This window comes from Salmo salar, chromosome ssa18 (genome assembly GCF_905237065.1).
Source record: "Salmo salar chromosome ssa18, Ssal_v3.1, whole genome shotgun sequence".
NCBI classification, from domain to species: domain Eukaryota; kingdom Metazoa; phylum Chordata; class Actinopteri; order Salmoniformes; family Salmonidae; genus Salmo; species Salmo salar.
In genome coordinates this window covers 27,041,751-27,059,714 of record NC_059459.1, presented here as the reverse complement: position 1 = coordinate 27,059,714, position 17,964 = coordinate 27,041,751, and the positions used below count along the sequence as shown (strand labels likewise).

The 17,964-nt window shown below is 45.7% G+C and overlaps 1 protein-coding gene and 1 long non-coding RNA gene across 2 annotated transcripts; one reads left to right on the top strand and one right to left on the bottom strand.

Annotated features, from left to right (window-relative positions):
- Positions 1–6,254: 6,254 nt before the first annotated feature.
- Positions 6,255–7,745, bottom strand: LOC123728713 (uncharacterized). Its single transcript, XR_006760410.1, has 2 exons — positions 7,508–7,745; positions 6,255–6,587 (listed from the first exon to the last, which is right to left on the bottom strand). It is a non-coding gene; the product is annotated as an uncharacterized lncRNA (long non-coding RNA).
- Positions 7,746–8,768: 1,023 nt separating this feature from the next.
- Positions 8,769–17,773, top strand: LOC106577153 (putative ATP-dependent RNA helicase DHX57). The gene is made up of 22 exons (XM_014154953.2): positions 8,769–8,875; positions 9,051–9,374; positions 9,662–9,853; positions 10,040–11,318; positions 11,555–11,676; positions 11,905–12,100; positions 12,354–12,478; positions 12,641–12,774; positions 12,900–12,954; positions 13,060–13,277; positions 13,402–13,518; positions 13,691–13,787; positions 13,918–14,091; positions 14,358–14,558; positions 14,830–15,106; positions 15,365–15,460; positions 15,730–15,813; positions 15,914–16,051; positions 16,174–16,248; positions 16,336–16,470; positions 16,586–16,786; positions 16,962–17,773. Exons 2-22 carry the CDS (start codon positions 9,262–9,264, stop codon positions 17,103–17,105), a joined length of 4,173 nt encoding a protein of 1,390 aa, XP_014010428.2. The 5' UTR covers positions 8,769–8,875; positions 9,051–9,261; the 3' UTR covers positions 17,106–17,773.
- The last annotated feature ends 191 nt before the right edge of the window (positions 17,774–17,964 follow it).

Here is a 17,964-nt window from a genome sequence, read left to right as displayed (position 1 = left end):
GATTTTCCCTTACCCTGAAAGTCACATTTTGTAGGAAAGATAACTAAAACAGAGCTGTGACACAGGATTTGGTCTGCTCAGGACAGTGACATGCAATAAGTAGTCAGGATATGGCTCTGTAATTCCATACAATTATTTGGCCAAATTTACTTAAAGACTGTGTATATGTTACTGTTTGAAACAATGATGCATGATGTGCTTCAATGTGTGTTGTGTGTTATGCTTGTAATTGAGTAGGCCTACTGCACGTGATGTTGTAGTGTATTTGCACATATATTTTTTATGGGTCACTCATACACACACACAAGGATTCCCATTTCCCCAATGTTGTGTAAATCATGAATGTGTCATTGGTGTCAGTCTTGCTAGTTGGGTGAAAGTTTCTACTGTAGCTGGTAAAGTTATTATTCGTCAGTGTTGTGTGAGTCACTGTGACTATGTGATGCCAGCGGGCACAGTTTCTCAGATCTTACACTCCCATTTCTCTGAATGTTGAATTCATGGTGGGTCACGCTTGCTGATGTTATCTGACTCTGAAGAGAACACCATGCCGAGGCAGGAGAGCATGCGACTCTTGGCCATTGCAACAATGCATTCCACATTCGGTCATATTCAAGTGAGCCTGTGACTTGTTGGAGGCCCACATGAGGGGTGATCTTGGACGAATACATTTACATCCATACTTGGTCTCTTACAGTACATTTATCATTTAGCTGTCATTTCAGATATACAAGTACATTAATATGGCTCCTGTGCTACTGTCCAGGAGTTAACACCAATCATTCCAATCTCAGCTGGCTGCCCAGCTAGCACATAACGTTCTGAGAACCATATGTTTCTTAGAGCTTGGTGAGGTCGTGCATACAACCTTCCCACAACTTTCTGTGAATGGTGCAGGATAGTTGCTTGGCTTTCGCACATTCTCAGCACATTTAAGGAACTTGACAAAAAAATAAGTTATTTTCTTGGTATTTCATTACTTTAACAGAATGTTTTCTAAAAGTCCAAACATGGTAATATTTCATTTTAGTAATGTTCTAGGAACATTCTCCAACTGGTTTGACATTGGGAATGTTCTCAAATAGTTCAGAAAACGTTAAGAAACAACGTTCTTCTGTGGGAATTTCAGTATTTCAGGATAACTGCACTGTTGGTTAAGGGATTGTAAGCATTTCACGGTAAAGTCTACAGTTGTTGTATTTGGTGCATGTGGCAAATAAAGTTTGAGTTGATAACATTTCCTACAGGTTTTCTCATGGTTTTATTTAAAGTCATGTTCTCAAATTTTCCGAGAAAGTTAAGAAAACGTTCCATAAAAACCACAACAAACTTTAATAATGTTCAGAGAACGTTTTACGAATGTTATTTAAAAGTATATACGTTGAAAAAAATATAAATACAACATGAAACAATTTCAAAGATTTTACTGAGTTACAGTTCATATAAGGAAATCAGTCAATTGAAATAAATTCATTAGGCTCTAATCGAGGGTTTACCAAACTCGGTCCTTGGGACCCCAAGGGGTGCAAGTTTTGGTTTTTGCCCTAGCACTACACAGCTGATTCAAATAATCAAATAATCATCAAGCTTTGATCATTTGAATCAGCTGTGTAGTGTTAGGACAAAAACCAAAAAGTGCACCCCTGGGGTCCCAAGGACCGAGTTTGAGAAACGCTGCCCTAATCTATGGATTTCACATCACTGGGATAACAGATATGCATCTGTTGGTCACAGATACACTATATATACAAAAGTATGTGGACACCCCACACCAGTTGCTGACAGGTGTATACAATCGAGCACCAAGCCATGCAATCTCCATAGACAAACATTGGCAGTAGAATGGCCTTACTGAAGAGCTCAATGACTCTCAATGTGGCACCGTCATAGGATGCCACCTTTCCAACAAGACAGTTCATAAAATGTCTGCCCTGTTAGAGCTTTCCCGGCCATCTGTTTTGAGCCTGACATTTTTAGCAAGATACACACAAATTGCCTGTATTGCATGTTATTTTCACATTAATACGTGTCACGTACCAGTTTGCAAACAATGTAAAGAAATATATATATTTGAGTTAATAAAGCTGCATACAAACATGGTCTCTTTTTTGCTTTCTTGAGTAAGGCAGCTCCAAAATACAGGTGTTTCAGCCTAGCTCAGTGCTTTCTGTGGTGGTGGGGCAGCCAGTGGAAAATACGCAGGGGTTGGTAATGTTCTCTAGTTGCACCGTGATTGGCTCACTGTTCTGTCACTCATGGGGACACTTTGTCACCTCCAAATCTAAGGGTAGAGCTCCATAGAGTTACATTAGAAGTACCCATCCATGGACTGATCATGTCAACATCATACTTTCAAAATCTTAGCAGTCATCATCATGAATCAAGTTGACAATCTACTGGCAAATTCTTTTTAATCCTTGTCATATGAAGAGAAATAATGAAGAGAAATTATAGACACAACATATCGGTGCTCATCGGCCATTAAACATAAATATTACACAACAAGTTGGAAATCGCAAATTCAACAATGAGTGGTTTGGAAGGAATCAGTGGCTGACTGTAAGCATTGCAAAGCAATGGCCTAAACTCGGAATTGTAGGTCAGGAACTCGGGCCTCTTTCTAGAGCTACGACCTGAAGATCACTGATGTCATCATGATTCAACCTTGTTTTTTTTTTTTTTGAGTTTCCAGTTGTCTTGAAAGCACCATAAATCCAGAGAATACCAGAATTTGATGACAAAATTTGCCCACGAAGGACCGCTGTGCCACCTTCCTGTTCAAGTGAGCACAGCACAATAAGGTGAGTCCATAAATGTCTTGTATGCTGCTGCATAAATGATGTAATATGCCAGGGAGATGTGTATACTGTAGCTAAGAAAGTAATACTAAGTGTACGTATGTTGTGTAGTAAGCTGCCTCACCCTAATAATTTGGTATATTTCCCCTCTTACGTGTAGCCTATAACCTGTTTAAGAAAAATGTAATAATCAAATATTGTAAGAGCTTTCATTGTCTGCTCATATGCCCCCTTTATTTATCCTACGGTTCTGACTTGGTGAACAGGGAGAACACTGTAAGAAAGGCCCATGTTCTGAATTCTGTCGCTGTACATTTCAAAAGTGCTGAACAAATAGTTATATTGACTACGTCCGTACTAGCTCTCTCATTAATGTCTTAATCGAAATTACGGATTGCCTCTTATCCGCTTGTCGTCTCCTTATGCCATAGTTTGTACATCTCAATTGTCAGTAGAAACCACATTTGTTTAAGCAAGTCAGCCATATCAGCTATGTTTTTTTAAAAGGCAGTAAATGAGGCTGAATTAACTGTTATATTGCCAGACAAGGCTCCACTGATAGCCAGGTGTAGCAGTGGTAATCTGCTGTTGGGACAGCTTTATGTAGGCCCGACCAGTTTGTGGGCACCGTTTGTCACCGTTATAGTGCAATTAATGTATTGTTTAGTGTTGTGTAGTGGCTTTGCTGGCATGCATCCCCCAATTGTTTTTGTTCGTTTGCCCCACCAAGATTTACATGCTAAAATCGCCACTGGGTAGGCCACACAAGCTCACAGAACGGAACCGCCGAGTGTTGAAGCGTATAACCGTCTGTAAACGATTGCTACACTCACTACCACGTTCCAAATTGCCTCTGGAAGCAACGTCAGCACAAGAACTGTTCATCGGGAGCTTCATGAAATGGGTTTCCATTGCCGAGCTGCCGCACACAAACCTAAGATCGCCATGCGCAATGCCAAGTGTCGGCTGAAGCGGTGTAAAGCTCACTGCCATTGGACTCTGGAACAGTGGAAACGCGTTCTCTGGAGTGATGAATCACACTTCACCATCTGGCAGTCCAAAAGACAAATCTGGGTTTGGCGGATGCCAGGAGAACGCTACCTGCCCAAATGCATAGTGCCAACTGTAAAGTTTGGTGGAGGAGGAATAATGGTCTGGGGCTGTTTTTCATGGTTCGGGCTTGGCCCCTTAGTTCAAGTGAAGGGAAATCTTAACCAAATGTGCTAGCTGGTTGTTTTCCAAGAAATCAGGGAGTTGTGTGTTGCCCCTCCTTATGTAACATAGCCTTGTTACCAGTGTCACAAGTTCTTGCCTTGTGCTTGGAAGGCTGCAGCACAGGACCACTGGGGATGAAAAGCTAGTTCAGACGCTCAACAAGAGATTCGTGTTTCAATGAAGGTCACACTATTCCCACAAATCAAGGCCTTCCTGTGAACAATGTTCTCATTCTTTGTGTGTTTGTAGAGTGCTGTTCTCGCTCACCCTGATAAGCGTATGGAGGTATGGGCATGTTCTCCTCCGATCTGATACGATGGATGGGTGATGCAGTACATGTGCCATGCTACCTCCCACTCCTCCAACCACAAACCACAACAACCACCCCCAGCCCACACCCTCTACACCCATATCAACAGACCCAGGCACTCCAAGCTAGCTAAAAGGGGGAATTACCAACATCTGTGAACTAAAGCGTAGGCAAAGTCATGTCCAGTCCTCTTTCTCTGAGAAAGGCCCAGCCTGCCTTATATCATTAGGCTATAGCCTGGAACAGCAAATTGACAAGGGGCAGTGCTGCTCTGACCTATGCTTGTTTTGTCAGAGGGGTAAAAAATTTAAAAGGAATTCCTCATCAAAATACACAACTCCAAAATAAAAGGAAACTAAGTTATCTATGATCTCTCAGCAGATGTTTGATGATTTACTGAAGACACTTATAGGCATAACCAACACACGTGTTATTGAGAAATTCGTCACATAACTGAATTTGGTGAACAAAGTTAACAGCAGATGCAGACATTAAGCATAAACACTGTATACATGGTATACATTCTACCACACACTTTACTGTGTCATGGTAAATGGTGTGAGTAAAAATACATTCTTGTTGGCATTCCAGAAACAGAACATTCATTGATGGATTCCTCCACTGATCTAGATTACTATGCTGATTATAAACAGTTAAAGCTGCAATATATCACTTTTTGGATGACCTGACCAAATTCACATAGAACTGTGTGTTATAGATCTGTCATTCGCATTGAAAGCAAGTCTGAGAAGTGGTAGATCTGTTCTGTGTGCACTATTTCTAAGCTTCCCGTTCTTAAGTTTAGTATTTGCTTCTTTTACTTCAGTCTTTGATAAAGGCAGAAATCTTGAAGAGACCATGAAGAGACTCATTGCAGGAGTTTTATGGGAAGAACAAGGACATTGTATGTGCCGTTTTATTAGGTGCCTTTAAAATCTCCCTCTCACTGGAGTCTAACTTTGTTATATGTACAATTGCAGTCGGAAGTTTACATACACCTTAGCCAAATACATTTAAACTCAGTTTTTCACAATTCCTGACATTTAATCCTAGTAAAAAGTCCCTGTCTTAGGTCAATTAGGATCACCACTTTATTTTTAGAATGTGAAATGCTAGAATAATAGTAGAGAGAATTATTTATTTCAGCTTTTATTTCTTTCATCACATCCCAGTGGGTCAGAAGTTTACATACACTCAATTAGTATTTGGTAGCATTGCCTTTAAATTGTTTAACTTGGGTCAAATGTTTCAGGTAGCCTTCCACAAGCTTCCCACAATAAGTTGGGTGAATTTTGGCCCATTCCTCCTGACAGAGCTGGTGTAACTGAGTCATGTTTATAGGCCTCCTTGCTCGCACACACTTTTTCAGTTCTGCCCACAAATTTTCTATAGGATTGAGGTCAAGGCTTTGTGATGGCCACTCCAATACCTTGACTTTGTTGTCCTTAAGCCATTTTGCCACAACTTTGGAAGTATGCTTGGGGTCATTTGGAAGACCCATTTGCGAACAAGCTTTAATTTCCTGACTGAGGTCTTGAGATGTTGCTTCAATATATCCACATAATTTTCCTTCCTCATGGTGCCATCTATTTTGTGAAGTGCACCACTCCCTCCTGCAGCAAAGCACCCCCACAACATGATGCTGGCACCCCCGTGCTTCAAGGTTGGGATGGTGTTCTTCGGCTTGCAAGCCTCACCCTTTTTCCTCCAAACATAATGATGGTCATTATGGCCAAACAGTTCTATTTTTGTTTCATCAGACCAGAGGACATTTCTCATTTCTCTCTACGGACTCGGGAGAGGCGAAGGTTGAGAGCCATGCGTCCTCCGAAACATAACCCAACCTAGCCGCACTGCTTCTTGACACAATACACATCCAACCCAAAAGCCAGCCGCACCAATCTGTCGGAGGGAAACACCGTACACCTGGCGACCTGGTCAGCGTGCACTGCGCCCGGCTCGCCACAGGAGTCTCTAGTGCGCGATTAGACAAGGATATCCCTGCCGGCCAAACCCTCCCTAACCCGGACGACGCTGGGCCAATTGTGCGTCGCCCCATGGACCTCCCGGTTGCGGCTGGCTCCGACAGAGCCTGGGCTCGAACCCAGAATCTCTGGTGGCACAGCTTAGACCACTGCGCCACCCAGGAGGCCCTCATGGGTTCCATGTTGAGTTTAAGTTTCAAGCCAGGAGCTGCCTTGTTGTGGATGCCTCCAGTCCAAACAAGTCCCTGAGAATCTGTGAACTTCCCGTCACCATCCAACCTAGACAAAAACAACAAATAGAGCTATAATTAGCCATAGGCCTAGCCTAACATTCACTACTAGCCTGTGACAGGAAAAAGTGAACATGCTAAAGTCATGGGTTCACCAGTTCTTGCTGCTGCAATATTTGGTCCCATCGGGGAATCTGTATGTCCCAGTGCCGTGGTACATGTTGTCTTTAAGTCCCCTTCATACATTGGCCCAGAGGGATGTTCCAGAGTCCCTCTGCCTTCCGTATGGAATAGATGGAGCACTGTCCACTCACAGCAGAGTACCCACCCTGAAACCATGTTTGCCTATGCCACTTCTCACCACAAATTCCTCTGTGAACCTGCAGCACTCACCTTCTGGTTATGACAGCCCACAATGCAGCTGGTTAGAACATGTGGTTCTAACAGTTCGAATCAAAAATCTAATGTTACTGAGTCAATATGATATGAGGACTTCCCATATCTGTCACCATTCTGGAAAATATAGGATACTTTCAAACTGTGTTCCTCTGAAATGAAATATATGAGTGGAGTTCAAAACATACGCTGATACATAGGATAATAGTTAGCCTAAAGCACAAACATTTACAATATTTAGGATATACATAGGATGGTCTGTGAAGTCTGGTCTGTACATTTGCTTTCTGTGGCCTTTCCTTTCTTCTCTGCAGGAAAAACACTTAATTAATAATGACATTATAAGGAACAGAGTGAATGGAATGGCATCAAACCATGTGGTTGATGTATTTGATACCATTCCACTTATTCTTCTACAGCCCTTACCACGATCCCATCCTCCCCAATTAAGGTGCCACCAACCTCATGTTGTAGCTAGATAGCTAACTAGCCAGTAAAACTTAACTCCATGATGTACTTCACATCAACTGACCGTCAAGTACACCGTGGAGTTTTACTTGGCTAGCAACTCACCTGACATGTTTGTGATGCTTTGACAATTTACTTAATGTTGAGTCATTAGCTGGCTGTCTGGCTGTTAAGCCAGTCTACACATTTCGGATGTGTTGCTAGTTCAAACATGACTATATCTTACTCTCTATTTTCGTGCTGGTCCAGCTGATTTTGTTGCACTCTGCACTTCCCTAAACGTTATGTTACCATGGCAACTCTAAAGTTATACAACTTTCACCGGAAAAGAAACTTTGACCTCTGATTCATTAACCAATGAGAGAGAAGCTGAATTTGCCGGTGGACCGATCAGCTTTGTGTCAGGTTTGTACATGTTCTTCGGTCTCTGGTTAAATAACCTGTTATTTGTCTCTCTTATGTATTTTTCCTCGACCGTTCGTAGATAGTACGTGTTTTTTTGTTTGTTTTTAAAGCAAAAGCTTTCACTAAATGTCCTCTTGCCCATAAAGAAATAAACAATGTGTTCTACCGACCTACCGGTAGCTAGGCTAACTATTTAGCTAGCTAACGTTAACGGTAGCTAGCATGGCTACTGTCTAGCCATCTTCGGTACTAGCTGACTGTTAAGTGTACTGTTGAGTCATTCTGGTCAATTATCTCGTTTGCCCACAACCCATTGCGTTTTATGAACTAAACACGATGTAAACGTGTTTTGTCAGCCAGAAAGAACAATTTTAGCTACCCGGTTCTCCCGTTTAAGGCACCGTCACCGTGCCTTGTATAATTATGGCCACCGGCGCCGTATGTGTCATTGAACTAAAAAATGAAGCCCAGAGTAGGAAGTGAAGTCAGCAACTGCAAAACAACCGAGTGCTACAGTAATGCAAGAAGTATGTCCGGCGCATAATAACATAGTTACCTGGCAATGTGTTATGCTATTGAATAGTCAAAGGCTCGTTGCAAACTACATCTGGTATTAGACTGCATCTCTCTCTCTCTATACAGGTCGACTACTGTATCTTCCTCTCATTTAGCACAGATCACAATCAGGTGTCAAATGACTATGCACTTAGTTTTGTGTAGACCTTATTCATGAAATAGACAGACATTTTAACTCAAGATACTTGTCATCCCTGAGCAGGGTTGACACCATAGCACTAATAATGTACCTCTTGATTTGTCTGCTTTTGTTCTCTTCAGGTGTGATTATACTTTGGATTACAGAAAGAGACGTGAAATGAGTGGAAGAAGGAGGGGGCAGCCCAACAGAGGTGGAGGGCGATTTAACAAGCCCGGAGGAGGGAGAGGAAGAGGAAGGGGGGGAGGAGGAGGAGGTGGTGGGGGAGGGGGAGGAGGTGGAAAGGCAGCTAGTGGTGGCTGGGATGACGGTGACGATTTCAGCCTTGATTTTGGACCCAGTCGCTCAGCCAGGTACAGTGTAATTACATTTACATTTTAGTAATTTAGCAAACACTCTTATCCTGAGCTTTCGTCTTAAGATAATTAGTTAGCTACTAGAGTAGTCATGCTTGCTCTGATCTTTTGAAATGTGGAATAAGCCTGAATAATTAACTTATTTCTCTCATCTCTCTTTCTCTATCCACAGGCCCACCTCAGGCAGAGGAAGGGGTGGGGGCAGCGGGGGTAGCAGCAGAGGTAGAGGAGGACGGGGAAGGAGCACTGGTGGAGGGAGGGGTAGAGGTGGCGGAGATAGGGGTAGGGGAAAGGTTAATGGTAGGGGTTTACCCAAGTCCCTAATTAGCGAGAGACCTCGGCCTAGGCTGGTGGATGAAGACAGGCCTCGCCTCAGGCCTGAGATGATGGGCAACATGCCCATGCAGAAGATCTTCATGACCAATGAGAACCAGGAGCAGGTGAAAGAGCTGCTGAGAGAGCTGCAGACCCAGGACTACGACGACGAGCCATATGAGTGAGTGTTCTCAAAACATACTGTGAGAGACTGTCCACTGGGGTGCCTTCAGAACACTGGGGTGCCTTCAGAACACTGGGGTGCCTTCAGAACACTGGGGTGCCTTCAGAACACTGGGGTGCCTTCAGAACACTGGGGGACTGTATAATATTAGAATAATTGGTTTGTGTTCAGGGATGGTGTTTTCTTCTCGGCAGAGATTTGTTTAGGGATGTATCAGGTGTCACCTTGTTTACCCGAATAGACTAATAACATCACGTGATCTTAACCCACCTTTCCTTTCTCAGTGAAGAAGAGGAGTATGAGGAAGAGGAGGAGTATGATGAGCTGGATTACCGGGAAGAAGGGCAGTTCTGGAACACCCATGATGAGCCTGTTGAGCGTGCAGAGAGCCCCGTCTATGATCCTGACTCTGAGGATGAACGGCGGCCCACTCCCGAGCCAGTCATAGGACTGTTTGCCATAGGAAAGCTCTGCAGGTATCAACACCACTTAGATTCAGACTTCACTTTCTGTACCCATCTCAGCTCTAATGATATGTCAGGGTGGGATATTTAGTGACACTTTTAAATTGTTTAGGAAGGGGGTTGCTTCCAGTCATTGTGATGAATGTGTCATGTCTTGATGTGTCGTTTCTAACATCCCTCCCTCGGCGTTGTGTGTAGGTATGGTTTCGACCGGGAGCGCAGCAAGCAGGCCCTGGAGGCAGGTGTTGGGGAGGTGGGAGCCACCATGGAACAGCTGCTCCTCCAGGTTTTCTCCGAGCGCTACGGCCCCAAAGCTGTCTCCCCCGATGGCCTCCAAGGGGCGCCCATGGACGAGTGCCTCACCCAGAGACAGGAGGAGGCCTTGGCCCTCACCGCCATCTACGGCGACCGCTTTACCGAGCGTATCGCCAACAGCGTTTGGACTGTCACTTTGGACCCCGACTTCCTGGCCGACATTGCCAGAGGAAAACAGAACGCATCTGCTCGCACCGACGACGCCGTTCAAATTAGGGACGTCTGCAGCTTCTACCTAAAGGGTGCCGGATGCAGGTTTGGAGCTAAGTGCAAGTATAAGCACCAGATGCCCACCAAGGGGACAGCTTCGGGCCCTCAAGACCCCGTGGGAGCCAGCCAACCTGGGTTCAGCAGCTACTCCTCTCCAGAGTACGAGCTGGAGGTCCGCTTCCCTAAAGGGAACCGCTACCCCTTCCAGGCTCCTGTCGTGGCCTTCAGCACTAACGATGAGACCATAGGGGCCGCAGCCAGGCTGAGTGTCACAGAGCATCTGTTCGGGGAGGCCTTGGCTGCAGCGAAGGAGGGGGAGCCCGTGGTCTACACCCTGATCACTTGCTGCGAGGACGAGGCCACCATGAAGGAGCTGCTGTCAGTCACCCATCATAAATACAGCTCCCTGCCCCCTGTGGTAGTGGCTCCACCCCCTGCTGCTGTTGCCATGACGAAGTGCAAGAGTGGGAGGAGCAACACGGCATCACACGTGGAGAGCAAGCGTAGTACGAACACCAACAGAACTACCCCAACTAACAGCACCGCCAACAGCAGAACTACCCCAACTAACAGCACCGCCAACAGCAGAACTGCCCCAACTAACAACAGCACCGCCAACAGCAGAACTGCCCCAACTAACAACAGCACCGCCAACAGCAGAACTGCCCCAACTAACAACAGCACCGCCAACAGCAGAACTGCCCCAACTAACAACAGCACCGCCAACAGCAGAACTTCCCCAACTAACAGAACAAGCAGCCACAGGACACAGCAGGCCACAGAAGACTTGGAGGAGGAGGAGGAGGAGGAGGATGATGAGGAAGAAGTGGTGGTTCCTGAGACCGAGAGCTATGTCAACCTGAGGAAGAAGATGGTGAAGAGACATGAAGAGAGGACAGGGAGCCAGCAAAAGGAGAATGCCAAACTGTGTCGAGAGTTCAGGACAAAACAGGTAGAGTGGAGAACGTACTTCATTCTGGGCCGTTACTACAGTACAAGAGGGACATGTAAACAGCCTGTCTTATGCTATTTAGCTCCATCTATTGGTTGTATGGGAGACTTGCGATTCATCAGTCCTGTCCATTACTAGTTATGGCCATATCCGTACGCCTGAAAACATGTAGTCATGAAAAAGCTCGCTCCCTAATGATGATATGTGAATGTCTGTTCTGTTCCTTTCTCTGCCAGTCATCCAGGCGCTTCACCTCCATGTTGCAGCAGAGACAGAAGCTGCCTGCTTGGAATGAGAAGGAGAACATCCTGGACCTGTTGGACAACTGCCAGGTGCTGGTGGTCAGTGGCATGACTGGGTGAGTCAGTGACAGGCCTGAGTACACTGCAGCACAGCACACTATGGCCAATATGGCATATTTCAAGGACCATTTTCAATATTTGCGTCAATCTGGAAAGTAAAATCTAGTAATTAGTTATAGACAATTGTTTGTGTGGAATGCCACAGATGTTACTAGAGATGTTGCATTTTGCAGTGTTCTGTGTTTGGTGTTAATATCTGGTGTCTTTGTGGTGGACTTGTACAGGTGTGGTAAGACCACCCAGATCCCTCAGTTCATTCTGGATGCATCTCTGAGTGGGCCTACTGACCAGGTGGCTAACATCATCTGCACCCAGCCCCGCCGTATCTCTGCCATCTCTGTGGCTGAGAGGGTGGCACAGGAGCGGGCAGAACGCCTCGGTAATTCAGTGGGCTACCAGATCCGCCTGGAGACCGTCAGGGTCAGTGGAACTCAATGTTGTACACATGCTCACATGCATAACCTTGCAATCTAGTTAAAGCTGTTTTTTTTTACGTGAATTATACTTGCTCCCTCTCTTTCTCATATCCCCCCCCCTCTCTTTCTCATATCCCCCCCACTCTCTCTCTCCTATCCCCCCGCCTCTCTCTCTCTCTCATATCCCTCTCATATTCTCTCTCTCATATCCCCCCCTCTCTCTCTTTCCCCCGTGTGTGTGTCTCTCTCTCCCTCAGTCTGCGGCCACCAGGCTGCTGTACTGCACCACAGGAGTTCTACTGAGGAGGCTGGAGGGGGAGGCAGACCTCACAGGGATCTCTCATGTCATAGTGGATGAGGTGCATGAGCGCACAGAGGAGAGGTGAGATATCAAACACATACACACTGTGAGATACTTATTAGTATGCATAAACATGAAAGCCAACAGCATACAGACTCACTCACTATCGTGCTAGTAGCCTCCCTGTGCTTTTGACCACTGTCTCTTTCGCTCTCTCGCTCTCCCTCCGTCCCTCTCCCTCAGTGACTTCCTCCTGTTGGTGTTGAAGGATCTGATGGTCCAGCGACCAGACCTGAAGATCATCCTGATGAGTGCCACCCTCAACGCTGACCTCTTCTCCCAGTACTACAACAACTGTAACACCATCCACATACCAGGTACTGATACACACCATCTACCCCAGCACACTCCGTCCGCATCCTTGAAGCCTCTTAGCATATTTAGGGCAAGGTGTATAGTTAGACCAGTCAGTAGTTACCTCACGATCTCTTGTGTTTCCCAGGACGCACTTTCCCTGTCGACCAGTTTTTCCTGGAAGATGCAATTGCCAAAACCCGGTAAATATCGCACTCCCAAATCTGAAATATTGTACCATAAACACAACAAGGTATTGTTTCTGTTCTTCAGGTTTGTTTGACCTGTACATTCTACTCTCCTCCCAGGTATGTGATTGAGGATGGCAGTCCGTTCATGCGCTCGGGCGGGGGGAAGGACAAGTCCTCATCAGGCAGTAAGGGGGGCAGAGGGGGGGGCAAAGACCCCGTGGACCAGCTGGGAGACGACATGTGGTCCTTCATGAACCTCCAGAAAAAAGACTTCATTAAAGACTCCATCCCTGACCAGCAGCTCAGCCTGCAGGAACTCACTGTCCGATACAAAGGTTTCTGATCTCCCCTCTGATAAATACACCACACTGTCTGAAATGGAACCCTATTCCCTATATAGTGCACTGCTCCTTTGTCTGGGAGGAGAATGCTCATCAGGATGTTTTTGTTTGTTTAAAGACACCAAGAAGTCTGTCTTGAAGACAATATCTGCCATGGACCTGGATAAGATCAACATGGATCTGGTGGAGAGTGTACTGGAGTATATTGTGGACGGGGACCACAGCTACCCTCCAGGTGAGCGAGCACTACAGACAGAATTATAACTAGGAATGACAGATGGATAGCTGCACAGTAAAGGTGTCACAATATGATTTCACTTTAGTTAACATTTGACCATGAAGTTATGCAGTACCCGGGTGTTAATACTCCTGTAACAACATAACCTTCCCTGTCCTGCTCTGTCCAGGTGCTGTGTTGGTGTTCATGCCAGGCCTGGCTGAGATTAAGACTCTGTATGAGCAGCTCCAGTCCAACAGGATGTTCAACAATCGGAACAGAGCCAGGTAAGGAAATACATGGACCGCTGTACTGGATGAGATTCTGATTTCGGTGTGATTGTGATGGTGGTACAGCTGTAGATGGGTTATGTTTGTTGTGGATGTAGTTGTGTGTGTATTAAAGTGTGTGTCCCAGGTGTGTGGTGTACCCGCTCCACTCGTCCCTGTCTAACGAGGAGCAGCAGGCTGTGTTCAAGCGGCCACCAGAGGGCGTCACCAAGATCATCATCTCCACCAACATCGCTGAGACCTCCGTTACCATCGACGACGTGGTCTACGTGGTGGACTCAGGCAAGATGAAGGAGAAGAGGTACTATAACCTCTGACCTCTAAACCCTCTGATGTCTTTGCAGACGGGGCTGTGTTCCAATACGCTCAACTGGTTTCAAATTCTGATAAGCGCACATTGGATAAGTTCAGACTCTGTTACTGGGTACAACTCATATATTTTCTACACTAACCTGTTGTAAGGAGGGGACCAAGTCCTTGATAACTGTGCCTGTGAGGCTGCTTATAAAACACATTGGACCAGATGGTATGTGAGTGTTATTTGGCTGACTCAGTCTGTCCCCTCAGTTACGACGCCTCTAAGAGCATGGAGAGCCTGGAGGAGTCGTGGGTGTCCCGTGCCAACGCCCTGCAGAGGAGAGGGCGAGCGGGCCGCGTGGCCTCAGGGGTGTGCTTCCATCTCTTCACCAGTCACTGCTTCCAACACCAGCTGGCAGAGCAGCAGCTGCCAGAGATCCAGAGAGTCCCCTTGGAGCAGCTCTGCCTCAGGTAATCAGAGCAGAACAGGATTCTTGTCCCCTTACTACAGCACTGTGCTTCTCGTGGTGCTCTCAACTGGCCAATTAGGTGTTATTTACTCATGTACTGTCTCATGTACATTCTTATTTAACCACTGACCGTCATTCAGTTGAACCTTCCCTGCATTTTCAATATAGGAACTCATGATGTTGTCACCAATGTAAACATTTTCCCTTGGAGATTTCCCAACTGCCCTCTTTCTCCAACTCCATCTGTCTTTATCCCCACTTCCACCTCTCAGGATTAAGATCCTGGATGTGTTTGCAGAGCGGCCATTGGATTCCGTGTTCTCTCGGCTCATCGAGCCCCCGGCCATGGGCAGTCTGGATGCGGCCAAGCAGCGTTTGCAGGACCTGGGGGCTCTGACGGCCGACGAGAAGCTCACCCCTCTGGGCTATCACCTGGCCTGTCTGCCTGTGGACGTCCGCATTGGCAAACTCATGCTGTTTGGTGCCATCTTTCGCTGCCTGGACCCTGCCCTCACCATCGCTGCCAGCCTGGCCTTCAAATCCCCTTTCGTAAGCCACCTCTAACTACCATTTGTGGCTCTGAGCCTACCAATGGTCTTGAGAATGAGTAGAAACGTTAACTGAAAGAAAGGAGCAATAATTAAGAATTATCACTGTGAAGTGTGAACTCCTGTCGTTCACTCTGTGAATGTTGTAATGAAAAAAATTCAGTCTCAAGTCTTTCTCCTGTGCTCTCACCCCTCTCCTGTGTCCTCTCCTGCTTCCTCCTTTCTCTCCTCTCCTGCGGTGTGTTCTTCCTGTGGCTAGGTGTCTCCTTGGGATAAGAGGGAGGAGGCCAATGAGAAGAAGCTGAATTATGCCCTGGCCAACAGTGACCATCTGGCCTTGCTGCAGGCATACAAGGTGCTGTGCTGTACATACTGGATAGACCTGAACCACTCCACTGTGTATCCTCTAACCATGTCATCCATATTGACATGCCATAACACTCACTCAATACTGAAATGTTAGCTGAACCAGCTATGGAAAAATTGCATTTGCCTTGAGAAACAGATGAACAGGTTCTGAGTGGCAATTCAATTTATAGAACCATCTACAACACAGAGTAGCTCTACATACGATTTGCAGTGGATATGTGACTGTCTAATGTAATATGTGTTGCCGTTGCACAGGGCTGGTGTGGTGCAGCCAAAAACGGGAATCAGGCCGGGTTTCAGTACTGCAGAGAGAACTTCCTGTCTAGCCGGGGCTTACAGGTGAAATACTGTTCTGTGGCATCGTCTCCTGACAGGTGGCAGTACTACCATGTATTGTACAGTACTTGCAGGAGTCTGAGATGTGCTTTGTGGTGTGCAGGAGATAGCCAGTCTGAAGAGGCAGTTTACAGAGCTGCTGTCTGACATTGGCTTCGTCAAGGAGGGACTGAAGGCCAGAGTCATTGAGAGAATGGCTGCCAAAGGGACTGATGGTATAATGGAGGCTACGGGCCGTGAGGTAGGATGCTTTATTGAGAAATATGTATCTAAGAAATGTCCATTATATAAATCCTGCATTGCTATATAAAATCCGTTCATAAATCATTAAGTGAATAATTTCACCCTTTAACTCTTGGACAGGCCAACCTCAACTCTGACAACATCAGGTTGATGTCTGCCATGCTCTGTGCTGCCCTGTATCCCAATGTAGTACAGGTGAGCCTTCACCCATCCAGCATGATCAACAGCTCAGTCCTTGTATAATGTGTGTACCTGAGCTGAGCCAGTGTTTCCTTGTGCTAGGTGAGGTCTCCTCATGAGAAGTTCAAGCAGACCAGTAAAGGAGCGGTGAAGATGCAGCCCAAAGCAGACGAGCTGCGCTACATGACCAAGAATGACGGCTGTGTCCACGTACACCCCTCCTCCGTCAACTACACGGTAACACACAGCCTCATGAATAAAGTACAGACAACCACTACTCTTTTACAGTAACTAAACAACCACACAATAGATACCATGTTAGTTTGTGTATGCCTGTGTGTGGTGGTTTCAGGTGCGCCACTACGACAGCCCCTACCTGGTGTACCATGAGAAGGTGAAGACGAGCCGTGTGTTCATCAGAGACTGCAGCATGGTGTCGGTGTACCCCTTGGTGCTGTTTGGGGGGGGACAGGTCAACGTGGAGCTGCAGAAGGGAGAGTTCGTCATCTCCCTGGACGACGGCTGGATCCGGTTCGCCGCAGCATCGCACCAGGTCAGCTGATTGGTTATCACTCTCAGAATGACGATTTAAGATCCTGACCTGGCCCCTAGTTATAGCCTGGTCAGTTCACGTGTTCAGGGGGAACTGGGCCATTATAATGAGTAATAAGCTCTTCGTCAATCAGCTCTGTGTTCCTGACTGCAGTATCTCCTGTGTGTGGCTGCAGGTGGCAGAGCTGGTGAAGGAGCTGCGCTGGGAGCTGGACCAGCTCCTTGAAGATAAGATCAGAAACCCCAGCATGGACCTGTGTACTTGCCCGAGAGGCTCCCGTATCATCCACATGATCGTCAAGCTCATCACCACCCAGTAAACCACCTCCATTACACACCCAGCACTTGTCTTTAGATGAATACTTTGCTCCACCTCCCAGTCTTACAGTACATTGGATCAAGTCTTATTGGTGGTAGCATTGCAATGATACAACTGCTGCTGAACAAGCATACAGAAATCAATGTTTTTGCTGTCATAGGAAGTGCAATAGCTTTGGCAGAGTTGATTGTTAAGTTTGAACTGAATTGCTAAAAAGGTTATTTAACTGAAATGGTAATTTGCCATTGTTTGTGTATATATATTTTGGCCACATTTCCTGTATATATGGGAAACTCAAGTTGCGTTTTATTATAGGTTGTGCCTTTCTTGCACACAACTAAAAATAGCATTTGAGTCCATATTGGATTCCCGTACTGAAAATGGTTGCACATTTATGCTTTTGTGTGTATTTAGATATAACTAATGCATGATTGACTGAAATGTGAATAGAGCTCTAAGAGCTTCTGCATTATTGTCTTTCTGTACATTTATATAGAATAAAATTAACACGCTGATGTAAAAATCATGCCATCACTATTAAAAGGGCTCATTGAAATGTAGACAATTTGGTAAAAAGCTGCCAAAGAATTTATAAACAATGTCTCATCAGCTTCAGTGACTAACTTTAGTCTGATGAATATTACAACTGAAAATAAAACAAAAAAATAAGTTGTGTGGGTGAATTCATGTAGTCCTTTTTAGTTGTTCAATCACGTTGTACACATTCTACTTAAAATCTACATTTTGCTGTATTAAAAGTTGACACATATTTTTAAAGGCACAATGCAGTCAAACTTGATTTGCAGTCAAAAACCTCTGAAGAGACGTGAAAAAAGCTGTGCAGCAACGCTCTCCATCTA